Source organism: Nelusetta ayraudi, unplaced genomic scaffold (genome assembly GCF_046127955.1).
Source record: "Nelusetta ayraudi isolate G7.1 ecotype Tasmania unplaced genomic scaffold, CSIRO-AGI_Nayr_v1 ptg000019l, whole genome shotgun sequence".
NCBI classification, from domain to species: Eukaryota; Metazoa; Chordata; class Actinopteri; order Tetraodontiformes; family Monacanthidae; genus Nelusetta; species Nelusetta ayraudi.
Genome location: NW_027466069.1, coordinates 3,464,693 through 3,489,634, shown reverse-complemented (window position 1 = coordinate 3,489,634; position 24,942 = coordinate 3,464,693). Strand labels below are relative to the sequence as shown.

The 24,942-nt window shown below is 44.4% G+C and overlaps 3 protein-coding genes and 1 non-coding gene across 4 annotated transcripts; 1 reads left to right on the top strand and 3 right to left on the bottom strand.

The window, feature by feature from the left end:
* Positions 1-37: 37 nt before the first annotated feature.
* Positions 38-10,945, bottom strand: elapor1 (endosome-lysosome associated apoptosis and autophagy regulator 1). The gene is made up of 22 exons (XM_076026411.1): positions 10,775-10,945; positions 8,970-9,090; positions 8,162-8,342; positions 7,922-8,069; positions 7,767-7,847; positions 7,568-7,673; positions 7,146-7,295; positions 6,941-7,029; positions 6,603-6,780; positions 6,076-6,204; positions 5,855-5,945; positions 5,648-5,750; positions 5,398-5,535; positions 4,841-5,104; positions 3,216-3,395; positions 2,971-3,121; positions 2,743-2,836; positions 2,448-2,549; positions 2,151-2,277; positions 1,240-1,418; positions 938-1,103; positions 38-849 (listed from the first exon to the last, which is right to left on the bottom strand). The coding sequence occupies exons 1-22, from the start codon at positions 10,883-10,885 to the stop codon at positions 763-765; spliced, it is 2,976 nt and encodes a 991-aa protein (XP_075882526.1). The 5' UTR covers positions 10,886-10,945; the 3' UTR covers positions 38-762.
* A 637-nt stretch (positions 10,946-11,582) lies between these two features.
* Positions 11,583-13,294, top strand: cfap276 (cilia and flagella associated protein 276). The gene is made up of 5 exons (XM_076026408.1): positions 11,583-11,725; positions 12,201-12,317; positions 12,404-12,519; positions 12,649-12,746; positions 12,907-13,294. The coding sequence occupies exons 1-4, from the start codon at positions 11,651-11,653 to the stop codon at positions 12,737-12,739; spliced, it is 399 nt and encodes a 132-aa protein (XP_075882523.1). The 5' UTR covers positions 11,583-11,650; the 3' UTR covers positions 12,740-12,746; positions 12,907-13,294.
* Positions 13,295-24,728, bottom strand: smc5 (structural maintenance of chromosomes 5). The gene is made up of 25 exons (XM_076026407.1): positions 24,481-24,728; positions 23,409-23,772; positions 22,909-23,050; positions 22,684-22,736; positions 22,411-22,573; positions 22,122-22,256; positions 21,301-21,441; positions 21,040-21,201; positions 20,832-20,903; positions 19,688-19,943; positions 19,273-19,427; positions 18,978-19,091; positions 18,760-18,851; positions 18,366-18,498; positions 17,618-17,791; positions 17,342-17,511; positions 16,525-16,648; positions 16,293-16,415; positions 16,094-16,219; positions 15,861-15,956; positions 15,244-15,348; positions 15,028-15,147; positions 14,689-14,868; positions 13,924-14,019; positions 13,295-13,689 (listed from the first exon to the last, which is right to left on the bottom strand). Exons 2-25 carry the CDS (start codon positions 23,570-23,572, stop codon positions 13,543-13,545), a joined length of 3,243 nt encoding a protein of 1,080 aa, XP_075882522.1. The 5' UTR covers positions 23,573-23,772; positions 24,481-24,728; the 3' UTR covers positions 13,295-13,542.
* On the bottom strand, positions 24,387-24,773 carry LOC142888650 (small Cajal body-specific RNA 2). The gene has a single exon (XR_012926731.1).
* Between the last annotated feature and the right edge of the window lie 169 nt (positions 24,774-24,942).

Below are 24,942 nucleotides of genomic sequence, written 5' to 3'. Positions count from 1 at the left end.
TGTTGTTATGTATTGACATAGAATATCAAATGCAAAATTACTTTTGTTACAGTAGGTTGTTGTTTATTATTACTCTCGTTTGGTATTTGGGGAGAAAAAAAAATGTTTTCACTTGTTTCCATACAATTTAATATTTTTTGTTAAATCACAACCTTCAAAAAGACAATTTCTTGAAAAGGTACAGAACACAAAAATACTTATGTAGCAGTGACACCAAAAGTTGCAATCTGACGTGTGTTTCTTGCTCTGGGTGTAAGATCTCAGGGTGACTGCCTGGAGGTTTACTAATGTTCAAAATAAAGTCAACATTGGAAAAAAAAAAAAATAGTTCAAACACTTTTTTGTGATGAAATTACTTATGTAAATAAAACAGCAAAATGTAAAGAAAATGAAAAATATTAACAACAGTAACAGTTCTAAAATCTACAAAAATGTAACTTCAACAACTTAGCTTGGCACTTATAGGAGTATGAAAAACAGAGTAGTATCCCCAATATGGAGACTTTGCATTTCATTTTTAGATGTAAATACCTAAACTTGAAGCGTCACAAAGACTTGGACATAAAATAAAAGTAAGTTACAGCAATATATCATCTTCCCTCAGCAGTTTATATTTTGTCATAAATACAACAAACACGTCAGCTGTCTGTTCCATGTCCATGTCTGTCTGATTGAGCTACACTGATGAAAAAATCCCTCATTTAAAATCTTCTCACGTCGGTAAAAAAAAAAAAAAAAAAAAGGACCCTCATCATCCTTGAATTATTCATCTTCAGAGTCCTCCTCCTCTCTTAAGCGCTGTGACGATGAAGACTTCAGGGGGACCGAGTCAAATCCGTCTGACGTCCTCTGTAAACACAATGGTAGTGAGAACACGGTGAACGGTCGGCCTGCACACTCAGCCGGGTGTGTTTGCGTGAAGAGCAGCGCCACTGACCTCTCGAGAGTACGACTTGATCTTGGAGAAGAAGGGTTTCTTGGTGAAGTACATGATGTCGTCCTCTGCATCCTCCCCCTCCATTATTGCGCAGCTGTCCGCAGTCGGCAGCTCGCACTCTTTGTTCCCGGAGCTATCGACCAGCTTGGAGTATTTATACTGCAGCCTGCGGTAACAGGGGACAGGACGGGCGTCTTGTCAATTCAAACAAAGTCTCATCTTTTCTACTTTTAGGCCGTCAACGACAGTTTTGGATCAATTTTAGGCCACACAATAGCAAAAAAAAAGACTTGAAGACTCACTTGCGCGTTTTCTTCCAGAAGTAGCAGCTAACGCCAATGAGCAGGGCTGCGGCGATCGTCCCCGTCGAAACGCCAAACTTGAGCCAGAAATCCAGAGACACACAGGCGCTGACCTTCTGCGCCGGCAGCGATACTCCTCCGAAGCACTGCAGCGGCTGCTGCCACACGTAGGTGGTTCTCTGAAATGCAACAAAGGCCAGCACGATCACATATCAGCTGCTTTTCAAATCAGTTTTTTTTTTTTTATTAGCAGGGTAGCCACTCAAAATTTGCACTTAAATTTGGAGTTACTGATAACGGTCATAGACAGATTCAAAACGAAAACGGAATAGTCAACAAGTTTTGAGTTTTGTGAGGAGATACAAACACATGCACATACAAGTTTTAGTTAAACATATTTGATCATTGTGAAAAATGTGTTGTTGTTTTTTTTTTTTTATCTCTAATCAAACTTTCAGTGCCTTTAGTCAGTGTTTTTCAGCCACTGTGCTGCAACACACCATAATGACAGGTGTGCCATGAAAAACTGTCCAATTTCACTGAATTGGTCTAAAAATGATAAAATTACAGTGTGCAGTGATTGTGCTTTCAAAGGAATTTGAGCCATTTTCCTCTCAGGATATCAGCTTTGTGTTCATCTAGACAGGCCCAGGTTTCACACTGAGTAAGTATAAATAAATTAAGAGACTATATTGTCATTATAAGGCTAAATAGTGTTGTTTTATAATATCTTGGTTGGTGGTGTGGCATGGGATTTTTTTAAATGTAAAGAATGAGCTGTGGCTCACAAAAGGTTGAAAAACATTTTTGATGGCAACACTGCAGTAGTGTCTGATTTCATTTGATATTAAATTGCTTCAGTTTGCGTGGGTTTTTCGTGCCGGACCTGTCGCAGGTCTCTGCATCGCTACCTGTATTCCCTGCACGCACGCACTGACGATCTCCTTGTAGTTGTTCTTGGTGCAGAGCGGACACGCGTGCTGGCTCTCCCACAGAAAGTGGAAGGTGCAGCCGTCGCACGTTCCCTCAGAACAGTTGCTGTAAAGAAAAAAAAAACGAGAGAAAAGTGAGCTTGACGGGATAAACAACAATCTCAGAAGCTTCAACACGTCCACGTCGACAGACTTTGATCTGTTGCAATACAGTAACGTGTTGAGTCAAGTGTTGCTTTGATGGCTCCTTTAAGATCAAAAGCCGAGGAAAGATACCTGGGCGGCTTGATAAGGTCTTTAGCAGTCTGCGTGGGATTGCACCTCAGTCTGACGGTCGCTGACCTTCCCTGTTTGCAAGCCTGCGTCGTCTCGCTGGACCTGAAATCATCACACACACACACACACACACACACACACACACACACACACACACACACACACACACACACACACACGGTGCACAAATGTATCAGGTTTTTTTTTTCTGATTACTGCTCATAATTGAGTAGTTATTCATTCAATCTGAGCTTTCCAAGCATTTCACTGGGACAGGTGGCAGTGATCTGTTTACCTGAAGTAAAATATGACATCCGGAAGGCTGGATGAGGAGGGAGAGAGCCAATTAGGAGAAGAGACGCCGCTCAGGCTCGTGTTCGTGCTCACACCTTTGGAACGGGGATGACATGTGAACCAATTCTAATGAGAACTGATGAAACGCCTTTGAGTGTTTCTTTCTCTCAGACTTAATGAAATAAGATGACGTGGGCTGAGACGATGGCGTGCAGCGCCGAGAGCGTACCGATGAGTGCGTCGCCGATGACGAAAGGCTGAGTGGAAACCACACTCTGGCTCCTGATGCCGGACGGCACTACGGTGGACTGGCACACATAACCTTTGACCTCCCTCCCACTCTCCGTTACGTTGTCCACGCAGGTGGCCGACATTCGACCCTGTAACCAAGACACGGTGCCGTCGAGTGTTTATTTGATAATGGATTTTTTTTCCTTACATCAAGAAACCGCACCGCAAACACCCCGCTCTCACCTCTTTTCCACAAAGGTCAAAGTTGAAGTGCTGGAAATATCTGAGGCCTTTGATGGTGAAGCGCGGGCTGCTCAGCAAGCCGGTGACATTGGACAGAGAGGAGAAGTCGTAGCGCAGCACGTTGTCGCCCTGTTGCGTCTGCACCTCCAGCTGGCAGTTGCTGTGACAAGCTGTGTAGTCCTGGAAGTGAAGGCATTTAGACTGAGCTCATTCATCACAAGTGCAAGAAGCAGCTAAGAGGCGTCTGCTACAGGGCGGAGATGATGTAAGGGTCTTTTTTTATGTTCAACAATGATACATTAAGGCAAATAAAAGGAAATAAAACACATTACTTACCCATTGCATTACACATTACCAGTGTTGGCGAGTAATCTATTGCTAAGTAATCCACTACTGTAATTAAACTACTTTTTTAGCACCGTCATTGACGTACGACGACGCGCCAAAACACGCATGGCGGCGGCAAAAGAAAAAACAGCGATTGCGTTTGTCGCTGGAAATGCAAACATTATTTTGAGTTCAACTCGTCTAAATCAAACAATTTTGTGGTTCGGAAACAAGACGTTCTCAACTGTTACTTTATCTTTTTTAACTAAAGTAATTATGAATTAGTAATTGATTACTTATGAAACAAAGCAGTTAAATAAGTAATTTCATTACTTTTTAAAGGAGTAATCAGTAGTTTCGACTACTTTTATGGAGTAATCCAAACAACACTGTACATTACAAACATTGAACTTACAAGTGTCAGGCCCTGTAAACAAGGGTTTCCCTCTTTCAAGTTGCCACTGTTGATATATGTCTATATGTCTGTGAGGGTTCTCAGTCATCCAGGCCATCTTAAGGTAGAAGGGTTAAGTCAGTCTTGTGATCTTGAAGACGTTTCGTCTCCTTCAGTTCTGAAAGGTGTTGCAGAGTCCCAGGTACTGTATTTAACCACCAGGTTAACGACTCTCATGAGTTTCACTCTATTAGCAGAATCAACACCCCATTGATAATCAACACCTTTTGTTGAACAATCAACACCTTGCTAATAGTGGGTACCACCCACAACTCCTGGTAGTTAAATACCTGGGACTCTCCAACACCTTTCCGAACTGAAGAAGCCTTTCCGATGAGGGGTGAAACGTCTTCCAGATCACAAGAACAAGAGGCCCTAACTCAACTCAACCCTTCTACCTACTGTTCTATAAGCAGTGCAGATGTTTGCAAAAATCCTCTACAAAAAGAGTTGTGTTCCATTGAGTTGGTATACTTCAGTGCAGCACACTGACTGTTTGACTACTTCTAGTAAAACTCACAATTATTATTATAACAAATTTATTACACGTAAACCAAGCAGGGCCTGATTATGTTGTGCCACCAGCAGCCTGTTAAAGAGAGCAATGTGGCATTTTTGGAGGGCAAGTCAATCAATAAACAGTGGAAGTTTAAGGCCAATTTATTGACATTTCATTGTCACATACTTCTGCTACTTGCACTAAACAAACCATTTCTGGTCCAGATTTACACGATTTGGAACACATCAAAGTTTGCAGTGACCTAACACAGTCCCACTTGAGAATATAGTAGAGACCCCCACTCACTGGCTGTAAATCTGCTCCTCTCAAATGTCCTCACGTTACCTTGTTTCTCTGCGTGTTGGGTCCGCACGGCACGCAGGCCGACTCTCCGACGGGATCCTCAGCCCTGACGATGCTGTTTGGCCGGCAGCTCTTGCACTCCCCTGTCCCGCTCACCATGTAGTGTCCCGCCGGGCAGGGAACGCAAGCCGAGTCGCCCCGGGCAGAGCTCAGGGCGCAGTGGCGACACTGAGAGGCCACGCCTCCGATCACGTTGGTGACGTGGATGGAGTAGATCTTTGCCACGTCGCTGCTGTACCTTCTCACCTGGCGGGAGTAAAACACGTTCGTCACGATCGTCCTGCACCCCAAAACGAATCATTCCTGACAGGTTTTTTTCTCTTCCTGCCATGCTGGATGGACAACAGGAAGTTAAAGTTGGCTGTTTTTGCAGGAGGCCGCAAACACAGGGCTAAATATGTTGCATCATTGAAATCTACAATGGGTTGTGAAAGTGCAATTGTACTCTATTAGAGATTTTGTTTTTGAGCCCGAATGTCTCAAAGATCAGTGAAATATGTGGGAATGTTGTCTTTTCAGGCAACGAGGTTTCGACTCACCGGGCTGAGTTCCTCTGTCCGCTGAAGAGACCAGGTGAAGCTGTTGGTGTCGTTGTTCTGAATCAGGTAGGAGTACGACTGTTTGCTGTTGTTGCCCGTCCACAGCTCGACCACGTCGTTATTCCACTGGTTGAAGCCCTGCGGGGGAGAAAACGCATCATCAACTCTTCACACAGCTGCTCGGCTTTATTTTTAAAATGTGCAGACATCGAAAGAAATCTGCTGGATCTTTTTTTTCTGTCCGTCTTACCGCCAGGAAGAAAAATCTGCAGCGGGCTGAACATACGGTCTCAAAGACAAAGGTGATGCGAGACAATTCGCCGCTGACGTTTTTTGCCCCGGACCGAGGCAGCCTGTGGAAACAGATGCCATTTCATTCAGATTTTTATGGTTGGTTTTTTTAATACGATGTGTGTGCGTGAGTGGAAATACATGATGGGAAATTGATGGACTTCACCTGTATCCGTCCACGTTGAGTGTGAGCATCAGGTAGTCAGTGTCCTGGTCCCCTGGGGTGGTGTAGATGTACTCGCCAGCCACCTCCCACCCTGCCAGAACCAATTATGCAAAAAGGAAACAAAAGCGAGGGCCTAAGTTGTATGAAATACACAGATGTTTTTTTTTTCCCCTGCATCCCTTGTTTATCTCCAACTGACTGCTTATCTCCCCGTGTCTCACCTGTGCTCTTCTCCGACTCGCTGAACTGCCGATGGACGATGGAGCTCTTCATGTTATTCGGCATCGTGTTCCACCACTTGTATTCCAAAGCCAACACTGGTTCCGTGCCGACGGGGCACTTGGTGCAAACTGGAGTAGAGCGCGGAAGAAGGAGAAGAAGAAGAAGAAGAAGAAGAAAAAGAACAAGAACAAGAACAAGAAGAAGAACAAGAAGAAAAAAAAGAAAAAGAACAAGAACAGGAAGAAAAAAAACAAGAAGAACAAGAAGAGGAAGAAGAAACCATTATTAGGGGGGACATTGCACATTGAATCTGCTGGGATTGTAAAATATAGAAAGAACAAGTAGCAGAAATATATATACATATATATACACAGTACATAAGTACTTGTGCTTATTCCTGCATGCACATTTTGATTTGGTCGGCTTTGCGCAGCTGTTCGGTGGGAGCAGCAGGACAACAACACATTTGCATTGCATGAATGTTAACGTGGGAGCTGCGGAGTTTGCTTCTGTCAGACTCGTGCACCTGTTCCGTTGGAGTAGAAACCCCTCTGGCAGGGCTCGCAGGTGGATGAGTTGGTGACAAAGAAGCCCGGGTTGCACGGCGGACAGTCCTGCTTGGCCCCCGACGCCGGCAGCGTCGCCGCCCCCTTCGCCGTCTCGCTGCAGATCTTGGGCTCGATCCACTTGTACATGAGCCGAGTCTGCAACGAGTCACAAACATGTAAACGAACCTGGCGGCCACGCAGTCCGCCCCGCGATCAATATTCAGGCAGGAATAGATGCAGCAGATGGTTTTTCTCCATCTCGGCTGAACCCCACCCGCCTGCATAAAACATCACGGCGGGGTCTGTGTGATGCTACCTGGCCCTGAGAGTTGCAGGGAGTGTGGGTGTAGAAGTAGTCGCTCTCCGTGCAGGGGGGTCGCGGCTTGCAAGAGGCCGAGCCGGCCGCTGGAAAACAACAAAGAACGCACACATCTCGCCTTGAGATTGATTTCACTCCACGTTTCCCCACACAAGCTCCCAGCGTGCCTGCAGCGATGATGCAAATCAAGCGCCGTGCATACTTGAGTATTTGTCCGAGTCGCACTGTTGGCAAACGGTGGCGCCCTTGTTGGAGTAGGTCTGAGCAGGGCAGGGTCTGCAGTGGGCCGAACCGGCCTTGGCGCTGTACGTGCCCGGCTTACAGTGGAAACACTCGGATGTGTACGACACACCTGGATGGAAAACAAAACATCTTTAGCTTGTGGTTACAGTGTATATTAAATATTTATACTGTATATATGGAGACATAACTATACCGGTTATAGCTTTCTATATATTTTTTTCTCGTTTTCCTTTTTAACTTTATTGTTTCTTTTGTGGTTTTCTTGACTGTTTTTTTATTTTCTGTTTATTTTGTCTTTTTGTATTGTTGTTATTGTTGTTTACATGTTCGATATAAATAAAACAGAGGGTCCCTGAGGGTCTCCAAGAAGCTGCCGCGTACCTGAGATGCCGATGTTTCTCAGCATGACGGGTTTGACGGCGTCCCCCCGCAGCGCGTAGACCGTCGTCCTCCAGTACAGCACGTTGTTGCCGCTGCTCAGCTGCAGCTGCGCCGGTCAAACAGCGCAGAAGTGAGAGAATCGAAAATTAAGAGCGAGGTCGTTACCTCCATTCTTAGGCAAGGTGCGAAGGAGACCAACCCCGTATGTGCTCCAGCTGCTGTCGGTGATCTTCATCCAGCGGTTCTCCGACTCTGTGGACTGACACTGGTCGTTCTGAACCTGCAAACAAAGAAAAAGACGTCGGGGTCTGGTCCCAGGAAGCATCTGCGCATGTGTAGACGAGCGATACTCACAAAGAACTCAAAGTAAATGCTGTTGTCCGGGTAGAAATACTCAAAGGTCACCGTCCCGGGTTTCTTCAGGCTGACGGCGTAGGACAGCGTCGCCATGCACTCGTCCGTGTTGGAGGCGACGTGATCGCCTTTGGGGGTCCAGGTCGAGCTGAAAGGAGGGAGGAGCAGCAACAGCGGCAAAGGACAGGCGTCAGGGAGGCGAAGCCATACAGGTGGAGCACAGGCTGTGTGTAAACTGACTTGGAGCAGTCGGTGGCCGCGTCCTCCCCGTTGCCGTTCACCCCGTGGGAGATGAAACCTGTGGGCAGAGTGTCCCACTCGTCGAAGGCTACGCCGGTGCCCAGGGAGTAGGTGCCCACGGCGCATTTCTGGCACTGCTGCGACTGCATGTCCAGGAACTCACCCTCACGACAGGAGAAGGCTGAGGGGGGAGAAGGGAGAGAGGGAAGGACACAAGTGAAACAGGCACTGGTGAAGTAGGTGAGGTGGTGAGTCCGAGAAGTGAGTCCGGCCTCTGATGTAATACACTTCTTTGTTGTTGTTTTCTGTGTTTTTCAGTCATTCACTGCTTTTTTTTGTCAATAGTTTGGGCCATGACTGTGTTTTTGGAACAATAAATGTGAAAAACAAACAATTTCTGTGAATGTCTGTCAGTATCAGGAGTTGGAATATGGTGACCTCATTTCAGCCCTAACCCTGCAGGGCCTCTACACTGGCCATAACAGGTTTGAACACTCTGTCAATTAAACTTTAGTGAGTCTACATTCAACATGTCTTTTCAGCTAGCAAGCCAGTGCACAGACACCACAGATTCCAGGCCAACAGGAAGCAACGTGTTGTCTGTCTGCGACTGAGGAACCCCTGGTGCACAGCAGGAATTCACCTGAATCTGCACCAAATCTGCTCCTCCCTTCACTTTTGTGCAAGGTGTGTTTTCAGAACCCAGTAATTCCCACAGAAAGTTTTCTGCGGCTTTGAAAATTCTCACAATCCCGCAACCGTCTGGCGGCGAGGGAGGAGGATGTGCGCGGAAAAGAGCAGAACCTACTGCAGCTGGTGCCCGCGACGGGATCAGGGAGGCCTGTGCAGATATCCGCCTTGTTGGGGACCGCCACCCTCCAGCGGGAGCCGAGCACGTCGCATTCTGTGTACTCAAAGTGATAATCCGACTGCAGAGGGAGGACACACAACACAGGTGTGAGCTTCACACAGCCACAGATAAGGAAGGCACACTTTTTATGTGTGTGTGTGTGTGTGTGTGTGTGTGTGTGTGTGTGTGTGTGTGTGTGTGAAGCAGAGCAGAGGAATACAGAACACATTTCAATGAGGATGAAGGAGGAGACGACCGCACATTGTTTCACTCCAGCGAAAACCTCTGGCACCAGAACCGGCCGAACCTCTTTCCCAAATAAAAGTTGCCACTAAATATTTGCCCAGGAAGCCGTCTCTCTCTCTCACTCCCGCTATGCTAATCTCACTCATCAAGGATGTGCTGCGACTCCCTCACAGGTTTTATTGACTTAACTGCAGGGGGAGAAATTCTGGTCGGCCCAGGCCTTTTGTAAATATGCAATTTCAGTGTTGTTACGGGAGACTTTGGGAGCACAGGTGCTGTTAGGCCTAACTGTCTTTTGTGGGCCGTTACAGCAGCGACACCTGCAACTACACTACAAGTAATGTGAGGCTACGAGAGGTTGAAATTATCTCGTTGATCTCATCCTCTGAAAACGGTTCGTCGCAACACCGCGGCATTATCGGTGAACCAGAGGCTGTAATATTCCGAGGAAAGTCACTGGGGGTGGATTATTCCGAGGCCGCACACACAGCCTGGTGGGATTAATGGTTAACAGCAGCAGGGCAACACAAGGCCCACTTTGCCTGGTTGTTTATCAGGTTGAGACGTGGGCGCAAGATGGGAGCGTCTGATGTTAAAATGCATCAGATGAGAGGATTTGCTTTGGGCCCAAATGACTTTAAACAAACATGAGGGAACCAAGGCGACGGGGACATGATGGTCCGCTGGTGTGGAAACAACACCCGGCACTGGCTGAGAGCTCTGCGTCACCTGTCCGACCCCTCGTATGCGCCAAATGAGCCGCAACTTTTTCTTGTCCTCACCTTCCTCAATAGACCACTTTTTACACTCTGCTGTATAGCAGATGGTCGTAAAAAAAAATAAGGATTGTTTAGCCATTTATCGACAGTATACTATTATGCAAATCAAGGATAAACACAAAAGGGGAAGGGGAGTGCAGCAGACAGTGGAGCATATGGAAGCTACAAGTATATACAGGGATAACAACAGGTGGACAGGGCTATGTGAAGTAATTTGGACGTGTTCACGTCCCATGAAGTACAAAAGTACAGATAACAATCAAACCAATGAGGTTTGCTCACTTTCCCATGGCTGCATTTCACGCATGAGTCCCTCAGCGAAGCGGGTTTGGAAACAGCAGTTAGAACACTTCAGTCAGACACATGTATTATGTATGTGTATTTATGTATGTCCACAGAGTAGCTTTGTTGAACTGCTGTGCAGTGACCATAAAGGTACAGATAATAAAACTTGTGTACCTTGGCGGAGATGTTTTGATCTGTCAGTTTAAAATGTCCCAATAGCAAATTCAATTCAATTCAATTCAATTCAAAATTCCTTTAAAAAAAAATAAAATAAAATAAAATAAAAAGTCCTACTTTTGGTTTTGGATTAAAAACTTCGACAACTCTATTATTCCACAATATAGTTGCAAGAATAAACTTCAAAACTGGCGTGGAATGAAATGGTTTGGGCTAAACTTCTTTTTACAGCAATTACATTGACGCAGCTGTTCACCGCCAGAACTTTCTGCTCACCTCTTTGCACAGGGGCAGGTCCGCGGAGGTTCCAGCATGAAGCAGCAGCCACGGCGGCAGCAGCAGCAGCAACAGCACCGCTTGCTGCAGGTGTGTCGGACCTCGCGCCATCGTCTCCGCCCGTCGGGACTCGAGTGATGCAGGCTGAGGAGAGGCGGAGGCGCACAAGTGAGGAGGGTTTGACCAGTGCGGTGGGCGCGGCTTCGATGCAACCGCACCTTGTTGACCTGGTTCGTTGTCGGGTCAGTGTGCGAGGTCAGTCATGCGCCTGTTTCTGCTCTCGGTCACCTGTTGTTGCGCGGAAGGATGACGTGTGTCTCACCAGCCGGCTCACTGAGTCATCGTTTGTGTCAGTGAATTGAATACGTGGTTAAAAATAAAAATTTAAAAAGCAAAAATCATCACCTTTAACAGTTTAGTTGAAATGTGACAAATGTACTCTTTAAACCAGCACGTAGTATTGAACATCCGTTCAAGTATTTTATTTAATGATTCATATTATTTATTTTACTATTTTTACAGATATCGGCAGTGTCATCATTCGATATTTTACGGATATCTTCTTGTGCTCTATCAACCCACTAGATGGCGACATAATCCATCCGTCGGCCACATACAACTTAAAATGCTCGTCAAAATGTTCGTCTTCACATTACAAATGTTTAAAAATATATATATATATTTCTGACAATCCTATTCCATTGAAAAAAAAAAAGCGTCTCAAATCATGAAATAATCGGACATGTATTGCATGTATTGTATCGACTTTCATCGGAGTCCGCCGGAAGTTTGTGGTTGCTTGGAAACGACAAAGGTTAACAAAGGTTGTGCTCTCGATAACAAAATACACAACACGTCCTCCTCTGCGCATTTAATATGTCTAAACGGGATCCTTATCCCTCCCCGAAGTTTGAAAACGGCTTCACTCTCAGCGGGTTCCGGCCGCTTCCGGTGAGTGTCACACTTTGAACAAGACATTTACCCAGGGCGAGGCATCAAACGTGGCGTATCTTAAGCTGTTGTATGTTATGATGTTCAAAGTGTTACAGTAAAAGGAAAGCATCTAGTCTTCTGCTGAAGCTAGACTAATCAAATTAAAACTCTGCTGGTTTTAAAATAGCTTATAAAGCATTATATATAGAATAGCAAGTTATTTCTTAATTAATCATATGAGCAGGTTAAATAGTTTAAAAAGAGTCGTACGTGTATATATACATCTGCGTCTTTACTACCTTGTCCGGATTTTCTTGCATTCAAATGTTGTTGTACTCGGTGCAATGACAATAGAGGGATTTGACTTGGTTTGATACAGTATAAATGCCAAATCATGGTTACTGAGACCTGCTGTCATTCATCCACAAATTGACTTTCTTTTGAGTGATTTGTTTTCACAAATTCTGAGTCATATTTTTGCCCCACTGTGCAGAGAAAAACGTACAACCAGCCCACCCACCTCGCCCAAAGTGAGGAACCCTGGTGTCGCCTCCATGATGCAGCCACTTTGGCCAGCACTCTGCGGAGTGTCACGCACTGCAAGAGTCAGGTGACCAAACCAAAAAGCCAGATTTTGACCTTAGGAAATAAATATTTCTCTCCGTCTGCAACTGCCGCTTTCTCTTTGAACATCAGCCCCTGAGAGACAGCCTGGACTTCCAGCTGAAGTCTGTGTATGACCATCACAATGACTCCTTCAAGACGAAGCACCAGATGTCATACCAGAAGGAAACAGTGCCTGAGCACCAAAGGTAGACAAGTGAAATGTTGGCCAAACAATGAAATGTCAATTTGTTTTGTTTTTTTATGTTAGTTTGTTTTGTTTCCTAAGTCCAATTTCACTGGGACTTATTCTTTATTTTTCTCACATGGATTTATAGGGAGCAGAAAGACGTGCAGGAGAAGGAGCAAGAGGAGGACATCCGAGTGTGGGTTGATCCTCAGAGGAACTCCATTCACAGCATCAAGTGAATCATGGGTAAGGTTCAGTCACTGAAAAAATGAAGTCGCGTTAACTGGCAAGATATCAGGCAGGTGGAATTTAACTGCAGCGGAAATTCACTGAATCTGTTGACAATATGACTTTGCCAGGAGACTTTATGACCAGAATGATAAGCTATTATTTTTACCATCTGCAGGTGTTTGCAATAAGGGCCACGCCTGTGAGAAAATGGCCTCATTCAACATGATGTTCCTGGTATTACACTCTCTGTAAATATTAAGAGGTTTTGTTTTATCTGCTTGTGTCCATACACCAAAAGGGACTGTAGTGCTGCTTCACTTGGCCTTTCCAAGCAGCTGACATGCCGATTGTTTCCTTAGACACTTTGTAACAAGTAAACAATTGTATTCATCATTATACACAAAATCACACGTGGAAAACATGCATTAAAGGCTGTTGTTACCAACTGATTAAGAATTGTTAAGTTTAAATGAAGCTAGATTTTTTTGTATGTACATTTATGTGTGTGTGTCTGTGTGATTTATTCACATTTAGAAATACACAAGTTTCGACAAAAGGTTAAATTAAGGTTGTACGTGTTTTTATTTTCAAAGGATTTAGCAAATTCCATCAACAGTATTAAAACAGGGGCTCAGCCCAATGTTATAACTAAACAAATCTGCTCTTTTCTTAACATTAAATTATATGAACGCATTTAACATTGTGCTTCTGAACAAATTACAAACTAAAACGTTCCCTTCGCAAGATTCGTATAAACATTGGACCCGGAACACTGAGAAAAAAGAAAGGTCCAACCAAACAAACAATCAAACTATGTCTGATGTGAAGCCCTGGCTTTACGACCGAGGCACCTTTTGATGAACTTCCTCTCGCTCCATTCATTCGGGGGCAGCATGTTGGTGCCGTTGTGGACACAGAGGACCATCATCTCGTTGGCGTACTGGAGGTTCTGCAGCAGCTGAAGAACCAAAAAAAGTTGTGAGCACTGACTCTCACGGATGAGGGATGAGGGACACACACACACGCACGCACACACGCACGCACGCACACACGCACGCACGCACACGCACGCACGCACACACGCACGCACACACACACGCACACACACACACACACACACACACACACACACACACACACACACACACACACACACACACACACACACACAAACAGGCTACACACTCCTTACTTTAGGTGTAATGAAGAAGTACTGGGATGTTGTTTCCTTGCAGGCCGTGCGCACCACAATATTGAAAACTCTTCTCTCATTCACTGGATCCATTCCCTTCCCAAGAGCAAATACAAAACGTCAGTCACAAGCACTAAAAAAAAGCACAGTGTTATTAAAGAGTCTTATCTTTAAATCCTTAAAGGTCTCAATTTTCCATCTTTTTCCGATCTTATACTGTAGACCAGGGATGTCAAACTCAAATGCACAGTGGGGCCAAAATTTCAAACTTGGACAAAGTCTTGGGCCAACATTGATATTCATTGAAAGAAATTTTCCTCCAGATGTCACAGTGAACCTTTGTATATGGACCCCAAACAAGTTATGCTTCAACCTGAATATGGAGCAAGCAAATCTTAATACTATACAATACATAACTTCATACTGCATGCACGCAAAATCAAATTTCAAATAAAAAAAAACTCAACTTTAATTTCAGACTTCTGATTTTAATTTCAACAGTAGCCTTTTTCCACGGGCTGATAATACATAACAACAATAAGCCAATGAAGACATAATAATATCCTTCAATGAACATATTGTCTTGATTGACGTGCCAAAATACCAGCAGAGCATTCTGGGATTCGCAGTATTAGCACTCTATGTGCTGTTTAATACCGGTGAGCCAAATACAATTACACTGCGGGCCAGAGTTTGACACCTATGTTATAGACCTTTTATTACTCTGTGTGTGTGTGTGTGTGTGTGTGTGTGTGTGTGTGTTACCTGGTTGATCTCATCCACCACCCTGAAGGGGCAGCGGTTGAGCTCCTGCAGGGCCATGAGGTAGAGCATGGTGGAGACGCTGCGCTCTCCGCCACTCTGATGGTGCGGCGTCAGCTCGTGCAGCTGCGTGTGGCTGTGAAACTTCACTCGGATACGGATCCCGTACTTGTCGTACTCCTCCTGCGTGAAACAAAAGCAGAGGATGACCGCGATGAAGCTCAGACCAGTCAGATTTCTTTCAAGCAAAACCTGCCTCGGATGTGTAAAAGGCCAAATAATAAAAGCAAAAACCTTTCAGATCAACCCAACAAAAATAAAAAATAAAAAAATCATGTTGACCTCGTTCTCTGTGTGCAGATCCACTTCTCCTGCACACTGCATGGAGCGGAAGAAGTCACTGAACTTGTTGTTGATCTGTTCCACCAGCTGCTTGAGCGGGTTCAGCCAACGCTCCTTAGCCTGGAAGACACGCACACACAAAGATGAAACATATGATATGACAGAATGCGCCACAGTTCTCGGCGACTCAACAGCCCAACCCAACAAACTCCAAACCTCGGTAATTTTCTGCCGGTACGCGCTCAGATTGTTGCTTTTTTCTTCCAGCTCCTTCTCCAGGTGTTTGATCTCCTGCTCCCTCCTGTTGTACTCCTCCACCACCTTAAAATACATGAGAATTAAAAAAAAAAAATGTCCCACAGTCTCCTAAAGCATTTAGCTGGACCCACATTGAGCACACAATTCACAACAGCTTTCTAACTAAATGTGGCTCATGGTGAACATTTCATTTGCCTTTCTTGCCTTTCAAACATGTGGAAGTTCCAACAAAGCTTAAGTTTTAGCCAGGATTATGGCACAGCATTGTTGAAGGTGGTTGTAAACAGAGGGCTAAATATGCTGCTCTCTTTGAACTCTGCAGTGGTTTTTGAAAAGAAAAAAAAAATTAGTGCAAGGCAGCTTCACTAAAGATATGGTAATTGGGATATTCGATGGACCTTTAAAATGTGAGTTTCCATGCATTACTGGAAGATGATCATCCTCACTTTGAATATATATATTAATTTCAAATATGTATCTGTATAAATACTGAGATATTATCACACAGATATTAAGATAATGGATTTTAAAAAAAAAAACAGAAATTCCATCAGCGTGTTCACAAGTGCACTCACATTTTCATTAAGGCCGGAGAAGCACTCGGTTCTGGCGCGTTCCTCGTTCAGCCGGGCGTCGATCTCGTCCAGCGTGTCGGGCAGTTTGCTAAAAGCCTGCATCCACAGAACATAACAATACATTATTTTTCATTCAATATTATTATGTGGTCTTCAAAAAAGGGGGGGTTCGCAGCAGCAGAAGCAGCAACACGGACCAGTTCAAAACACAGTGGGCCACTCAAAACACTGACCGTGCGCAGGTGTTCAGGCCACGACTGGTCGCCCGTCATGTTGCAGGTGGCCTTGGCTTTGCGCAGCAGACTTTTGCACTGTTCGTTCAGCTGCACCCTCCTCTGGTCCAGACGCTCGTATCTTTGCTGCAACGACACAGTGTTTGTAGAAAGGTGTGTACGAGTGTGTGAATGTGTGTGCGTGCGTGCGCGCTCTTACTTCCAGGCTCTTGAGCTCAGACGCGCCTTCCCTACAGTCGTGCTCCAGCTTGGTCTTCTCGGCCGTCAGCCCCACCGTCTCCAGAGCCAGGTGCACCTTCTCCATGCTGAGCTTGGCCCTCAGCTGCAAGTGAGGAAGAGACGAGAAGAATCACACATGTTACTACTTTTGTTTATATTACCGTTACGCTGTCACATTCAGGTCCTTCACTTTTGAGTGCAGCGGCTCTCACCTTCATCTGGTCGATGAACGCAGCGACGATGGTGACTTTCTGGGTGATGACGGCCGCAATTTTCTCTGTGGTCTCCGCTTCCACCTTCTTCAGGTCGATGACATTGTTCTCCATCTGCTTCAGACTGAAAGAACAGGGGGAGCAGGTCAGAGAAGTCCACTTCCACTCCTGTGAAAAGGCATGTCAGACGTCTGGAGAACATATTCAGATAAAGTCCTGCGTGCCCATTTGTTGCTCAGCGCTTTCGTGACGCTTTCACGTGAGTGTGCAGGTTACTGAACACATACATTTACCTAAAATAATCGACATTACATTGCTGAGCCCATTTTCTAAGATCAACAAGTGTAATAGTATATCCATATAAAGAGATTTATTTTCAGCCTGTTATAAATAAATATTTCACCATTTGTAAAATAATAATACCTTTTAATAAAATCCCTTTATACATTATTTGAGTCACCCCAGCCCACCTGGCAATCATGTAAAAATGTCTTGACTCGGCTGTGAGTGGATTATAATTTTGCTTATTTTTATTAGATAGTCGTAAATTTTATATTTAATTTGTGTGGCTTTATGTTTGTTTAATTTGAGCTGATGTACTGTTTCCATTTCAAATAAAGTTTGTGGTTTGATTATATGTGTGCTTTAATTATTTTTACAATACAATATTACCTTTGCTAGTCGAAGTAGTTTTATATTGCGATATCAAAATCGATGCATACCAAAGCGTGGGGAAACTGAACCGTTGCGCCAGATCATTCCGGCTCCGCTTACATGGAAAGCGGAGGACGTTGTTTATTTACCACGGAATACCTACCTGTCCTGTTTGGTGCTAATCTTTTGCTCCAGCTGTCTCTTCTTCCCTTTCAGCTCGCAGAGCCTCTTCTTCTCTGCTAGCAGCTCGTTGTCGCGGAGGTTCAGCGCCGCCACGTTTTTCTCCAAGGCCCTCTGCTGTTCATCAATGTCTCGAACCTTCGACTGACAGTCCTGGTGACAGTCAGACGGTGGCACCAACGGCAGAGTTTGATTAGAGAACGCTGGGTGCACTGCGCCGGGCCTCCTGCCACTGAACGTGACTCCTTTTTTTTTTTACCTTTATCTGCTGCTCCAGCTGACGTTTCTGCTCCGCGTCCACAGTGATGGTGAGATATTGGGAGGTGGGAATAGAAGAGTTGGTGGTGCTAATCTTGTGGGAGTAGAAGGACTTCTTCACTGTGTATCTTTCGTCCGTTGTGAAGAACACTCTCAGGTTGGGTTCTTTAATTACCTGCCGCAGAAATCAAAGACAAATCAAACTGCAAGACTCCAGCAGGAAGAACCAGATGAACGCGAACGGGAGGTTCTAGTTTTGGGGAAAATCATTTCAGTTCCTCAGGATGGTGGCAACAATTATAATCAGGCTTTACAGAAAATTAAAGTTAAAGCCTGTTGCATTTGTGCACTGCAACAAATATCAATGCTTGTGAAAACAGAGATGCTGAAAGTTTCAATTCTAACGACGAAATCAAAGATTCACAAATAAGACGATAGCGATACATTGTTTAATAGATGCTATTTTAAAATGAAGAGTATACAGTTACACTAAGTGACTAAGAGCACAGTACATTAGAATGGAAGCATGCAGCCTCGTTAAAACATGGTGCTGAAACTCAAAAGACATTTGCCTCTCTTCTGTTCTCAGAAGCCTTTCAGAAGAAAGATCAAACATCTTCCAAGTTACTGCAAATCAGTACAGTTGCCTTCACTGAACATTCAAGACTTTGATGAGCTGGAAAACTGAGAACCTTTGCCGACAATCCCCAAAACGAATGTGGAATTAATGTGTGAGGTGCCATCAGTACCGTTCCGATCATGGCTTTAGTCTGCTCGTTGCCCACGGGGACGTTGTGCACCTTGTACTGCTGACAGAGGTAGCTCATCACCTCGTCGGGGGCCTCAAACGTCTCACGGAGGTACGTGAAGAACCCAAAGTGCCTGCAGCAAAATGTCAAGTTTGAGATTTAGAGTTGGAATTATAGCTTTTGCATCAATACACCCTGGCCAAGGGACGATTTGCAACCGCTGCTAGTTTGGCTGCCACCAAAAAGAAAAAAGAATCAGAGTAAAAAACTTGTGTTAAAAGAAAGTGAATTATGCTGAAAAGACAAAAAAAGTGTCAATTTTGTAAAGATTTTAACATATTTCAAGTTAACATTTTTTAATGCACTGCAGCTTAAGGAAAGTGTGCCCTCTCACCTCAGAGACTCGATGTCACGAGCTGGTTGTTGTGTAGAAAGTGAGTCCACGGAAAAGACAGAGTTAACTTTCAAGTTCTGCTTGTCACGAACCTGAAAGTCAGAGCAAAAACAAACTTGAGTCTCAAGGACAAAAACACACGCACAACATGCGTCTGCTGCGTCTAAACTTTCTAACTACTCTGCAGTAGCGTCACCTGCAGGGTGCGGCGGACTGACCTCTCTCATGAACATCTCCATGTCCTCCTTCTTCTGGAAAACAAACGCTCGCAGGTCATGGAGTGAGATGTGGTTCTCCACGTACTTGGCATAGCGGTGGTCTTTCACGTTGATCTGAGGAATTGGAAACAGAGCCCTAAATATCAGACTAGAAGCACACTGCTAACTGCTGTCGACTCATATAAGCCCAGTGTATAACGATGGCAGGATGCAGGGAGTTGTCGACATGGTGAAACCATTTCACTCACATACACTTCAACCGCTCATGCGAGCGCATCACCCGCTCAACACTCACCACGAGCATCATTGGTTCGTAAACTTTTCCCGAATAGAGGTGCTTGTTCTGTCTTAGCCACTGGAGGGCGGTGTACGTGTCCCTGAAGCGCCCTCGCAGCCTCTCCTCTTTGGCTTTCATCATGCTGTTCATGTCATTCAGCTTTTTCTCCAACACTGAAAAAAAAAATGTTGATGTTGAGCTGCTCAGTGAGTGAGATCAGCACTAAAACCTTCCCGGCAGCCAACTGCAGCTGCATGTGGCTTAAGTTACTCTAAGCTGAGAGTCATTCCTCTTATTGGCTGTCGGTCGGTCCCCCAAAATTAAACGACTGCATACAGTGCTGGTGGAAAACTGACTGCACCACCCCTTTAATGGTTATAATGGGTGAGTCGACAGTTTCACACGGACGCTGCTCTTTTTCGTGAACTCTCACTCTTCATCTCGGCGCGGATGTTTTCTCTCTCCCTGCGCAGGTCCGACATCTCCCCTTCCACCCTGGCTTTGTCCACCTGGATGCGGCGAAGCTCGTCGTTGATGTTGTTGATCTTCGGCGTCACGTCTGGCTGGTCGGCGACTTTGGCCAGCTCCGACATCAAATCCTTGATGTTCCGCCTGGTGTTGCTGATTCGCTTCTGGTGCTCTTCCTCCTCCATCTGTTTCAGCCTGAGACGTTGTTTAATGTCCTCGATCTGCAAAGAAGAGATTTCTTTGAATCTTCACGACAGCAACATCCATGGGCAACACAAACAAACATGTCGGAGGTGTGGAAGTTTTTGAAAGTGAGAGAAACAGACATAGCACAAGCGATCTGCAATATATGCAACGCTACAGTACCTCGCGGGGGAACATCGGCAAAAAAATTTCAACACGACAAATTTAATCAGGCACTTGGAAAAGATACACACGGAGGAGCATGTCGAGTTCAAGAAACGCAGCGCGGAGAAAGAAAAAGAATTGTTCTCTTTTTTTCCCCACCTGTCCCGGGAAAAATAAAATCTCTCCCGGGACACAATTTGTCCCGTTTTTTAGGGGAAATGACAAAACCTCATTTGATTTCCGTCTGTGGTCTACTCCCGTAAAAAAAAATGATTGTCCCATATTTGGCAACTAAAAAACCTGTCCCGTAATGAACTGATACGGGACGCACTTCACTTTGTCCCGTATATTTCGGGGACACCTCTTCTCCGCCCCCCCCCCCTCGTCGACATAAACAAGTAATTTAAATATTGCTCATCACATGATCGGATCAGTAATCGGTTTATTTAAACTCACTGATCGGCCCAAAAATCGTGATCGTGTAAAGCCTAGTCACAAGTGGCATTAAGGGTGACTTGTGATTATGACTACAAGGGGATAGATGCGATTTATTCACATCTCAAATAAATAGCATTATTCATATTCTTAAGGTCTTGTTGCGGTGGAGAACCAAACACCATGAACATCTTTCGCCCCAAAATGGTAATTTTCCTTTTTTTGCACTATATTGTTGCTGTAAGAATGAATGAATGAATGAATGAATGAATAAAGGGCAGTAACTCGCTTTCCTCTGTGCGCTAAAAAGGAAAGAATCATTTTACCTCTTGGTGTTTTCGGTCCAGTTGATCTTGTTTCTGCTTGCATTTCAGAGAGGCATCTTTGATGACCGTCGTCTATTCAAAAAATACGAGTCGTATGAGGACATACGCATGGCGGCTTAATGGGCTCCTTGAGGTGAAGCGTTACAGTTTTATGGTCATCTTAATGACGGTTATGTAACAAAACAAAAACAAGATCTGCATTGTCTACCTTGGCCTTTATTTGTGCCTCTATGGGCTGCAACTGCTCCTCGATCTGCTGGATCTTCCTCACAATGGGCGCCTTGGCCTGCTTCAGAGCAACGAGCTGTGTTTTAGTCTCGTCCCGCTCCTTCTTCGCGGCTTCGTGGTCCTTGCGGGTGGTCTCATACTCCTATTAACCACAAGGAAAGATTCGGAGGGACTGTTTTAATTGCAGCAGTGTTTAATAACCTTCCCTGCTTAGACATAGCTCACTGATGGAGACGCTCACCACCAATGGCTTCTTCTTTTCCAGCAGCTCAATGACTTCCAGATGACGCTTCCTTTCGTAGTAACGGTTCACGTCCAGTTTGTTCCTCTCATTCCTCTGCCGGGCTTTCTCAAGGAAGTTGGCTTTCTCTTTCACAGTGTTCTGCAAGTGTCATCGGAAAGTCAATGGAAGCAGATGTGACATATGTCTTTTTAGTACTCTACTCGTACTTGTAAAATACACGCCAATACCACAACACTGATAACAGTTGTATATGCATGTACTGTATGTGACAATTGTTAAATGTTGGTTTTTGTACTGCAGTGAAACTTGTGAAAGTCACCCACGTTCTATATAAACATGCAGAGAAATGTTGTTAACAGAGCAGAAAAATTGTAAATAATCCAAGCAATGTTATATAATATGTAATGGCCTTATAAGTACTCAGTACTGGCATTGGTGAGCAATGAAATGCCTCGTACTCTATCGGTTCTGTAAAAAAAAGTGGTATCGGTGCATCCCAAAATAAAAATCTTTCATTTTAAAGTGGGCGCAAGAGTCAACAAATATTTAGGCAAAATAAGTAAACATAAAAGACATGGGGGCTCCTCTTAAAGAAGAAGGCATGCCACTTTTCCTACATCCTGAAAGAGCTTAACTCCTCTGGACTTCATTCAGAAAAGAATCCTTCCTATTATACAGATTTCTATGACTTTGTCTATCCCATTGAGATGTAATAAAATATTAAAAATTGATCAATCATTCTGATTATAAAATTAACGAGTGACCGATTGTGACAACTCCATGTAAACAAATAATGTTCGCAGAAGTCTTGAGTTTACCTCCAGTTCACGCTCTTTGGTACGAAAGTTTTTGAGCTGACAGTGGTACTCAAACATCTCCGGCGACCCCACCGACTTTTCTGTGGCCTCCAGCAACTCAACTTTGGACATCTTGGCAAACTCTCCCACTTTCTCCTGAGGGGACAAACCAACCAACCAAACTGAGATTGAAGATCACATTCCAGCTCTGCATGTTTTGAAGATGACGAAGTGTGAGGATTAAATAAAATAAAATTACAGTTTATTAAAATGTAAACTATGTCACGATGTTGCAGCGACACATTCCTACCTGAGGCAGAAACTGGCAGAGGTTGCTGACTTGAATGTGCAGATTTCTGACCTCTTCCTCCACTGACTTCTGGTTACTGTGTTTCCCATTAATCGTCCACAGAGACTGATTGTTTTCCGCATGAATCTCTCTGTTGATCACGACATTACCACCACGCTTGAACCTGAGCAAAAACAAATCGTAAACACACTGTCGTCAGGCAACATTCAAATTTTATCCGGCAGCATTGTGTATTTTGTAGATGTGAAGCGTTAACTCTTTCACAGATCTTACAGTTCAATCTCAATGGATCCTTTAAGACACCCACGTTTGACGTACAATCCAACCTGAAAATAAAAATAAGAGGAATGCAATGAAAAACTGAATGTTAACAGCAATACAATTCAGACCAAGTTCAGAAAATAAGATCATAAAAATACCTTATTTGACATTAGCAGTTAACATTGACACTTTGATTCAGAACTCTGCTCAAAAATATGACTTGACTCTGTTGTTTACCTTGTCTCCTCTTCCCAGGACAGCAGTCTTCCCAGCCAGGCCAAGACAGATGGCGCAAACAATACTTGATTTCCCAGTTCCATTTGCTCCCACAATCATGTTTAAGTTGGGACCAGGACAGACCTCAGCGTAGTCGTAGGTTCTGCAAGACGGGAAATATGCATGTTTTGAAGAGCAGTCCACTTCAAAAACTTTCTTATGTTTTTATTTGTGCGGTATTTTATTTAGTTGTTTGCTCCATATTTGACCTAGTAACGACGTATTCAAAGAGGAAACAGCTGAACGCTGCTACTCTGTGTGTGTGTGTGTGTGTGTGTGTGTGTGTGTGTGTGTGTGTGTGTGTGTGTGTGGGAGGGGGGGGGGGGTTGTTGACAACAGACGGACATCTGGAATTGTATTATTGACTCTCTCTTTTCATATATATATAAAGATAATAACACAATACCGACGACGACGTCACACCGACAACGATGACTGACAGCCGAGAGGGAGTGACTTACAGGAAGTTTTTCATGGCCAGGCGAAGTATAGAGCCATCCATGCGACCCTCTTCTTCACCTTTACCAGCCAACTGAGCTGTGTTCGAACTGGTTTGAGAGCCAGTGGACCGTGAGCTTTCGTTGTAAGCCTGTAACAGGCGCCGTTTCTTCACAGGCTCGACCATAACTGCACAAAACGGCGAGCCGCAGCGTAAACCCGCGTCGGTCGGCACGACAGACTTGTTAGCCCTCGCGCGCTTCTCCTTCTCCGTGCTGAGCGGTAATTGGCCCAGAGGAATCACGTGTATACACAACGTGTTCGTCACAAACGAAATACTCGCCTTTCATCGCGAGAATTTTCGCGTTGTGGGCGGAAAACCAAACCCTGCAGAAAAGACCGAAAAAAAGAAAAATAAAATCAAAGTCGTACGAAGATTTTTGATGAACGTTCCTTTTTTAATTGAAATGCGTGTTTGAAATTTACACTTGCATAAATGTGCCTTTAACGAACGGACATAAAACCTGAAAATATGTATGTAAAGCTTTTCGTATAACGTAGTATGATTGAAAAACGTTTTCGTAACAGTTATTTTCACTGAAGACATCTTAAAATGGGCACGTTTATGAAATCACAACACGATCTGTAAATCTCTTCTGGAAAACTTAAACTTCTATAAAAACGAATAGCATACCAGAATTTTGCTTGGGTGACCGAAGTTTTTTGTTTGTTTTGTTTTCCTGAGGGGGGTTTTCCTCATAAAAAAGACAAACGGCTAAACTATAACCCGACTCCTTCGTGGCAGACTTGCTGCCCTTCCCTTTGTCCCTCACCACATAAGAAATATGTATACAGACACGCCAACGGACAACCTGATGTGGTAACAGATTACAGACACGCAGGCATATGCTTTTTGTTTCGGGGTGAAGTTTGAAAAGTCCGATCTGGTCGTCCGGGTTTGCAGCGGTCCAAACTCCCATCGGGCCGCTCTTCAGTTGTGGTAAGATCAGAATCGCCTCTATACTCATTGTTCATCGTGAAGCTCGAGATGAACTCAAGCCCAGCCAGAACTAGTATATCTGATCAATTCATCACCTCTGACCACAGCATGAAGCGTGGAGGCCCTGGAGCATCGACATGCCGGCTGCTCATCACCGCGGAGGCTCGCAAGCGGGTTTCCTATCATTTCCGAACCGAGCAGGGCTCAACTCAGATCGGATCAAATAAGATCAGTGTGTAGGTTTTTAAAGATTCAAACAAATCAATCACACCACATTCACTCACTCATTCACTCGCACAAGCACACAACGCACCCATTCCTCCTCGCAAGCCATTCATACTGCAGTACAAGTACATCCGGCTCATTTTAAACATACAAGACGCAAAGGATCTTGGGATATTGAATGCGGTATAGCGACCCCGCGTGGGCATTATTAAGAAAACTCATTCCATTTATGTATTTCTAGCAATTCTGCTCAGACAAAAATAAGACCGTTAAATACTTAAACAATAATAAAGTTTTTTTTTTAAAAAAATATATATAATAGGTGTGAATTT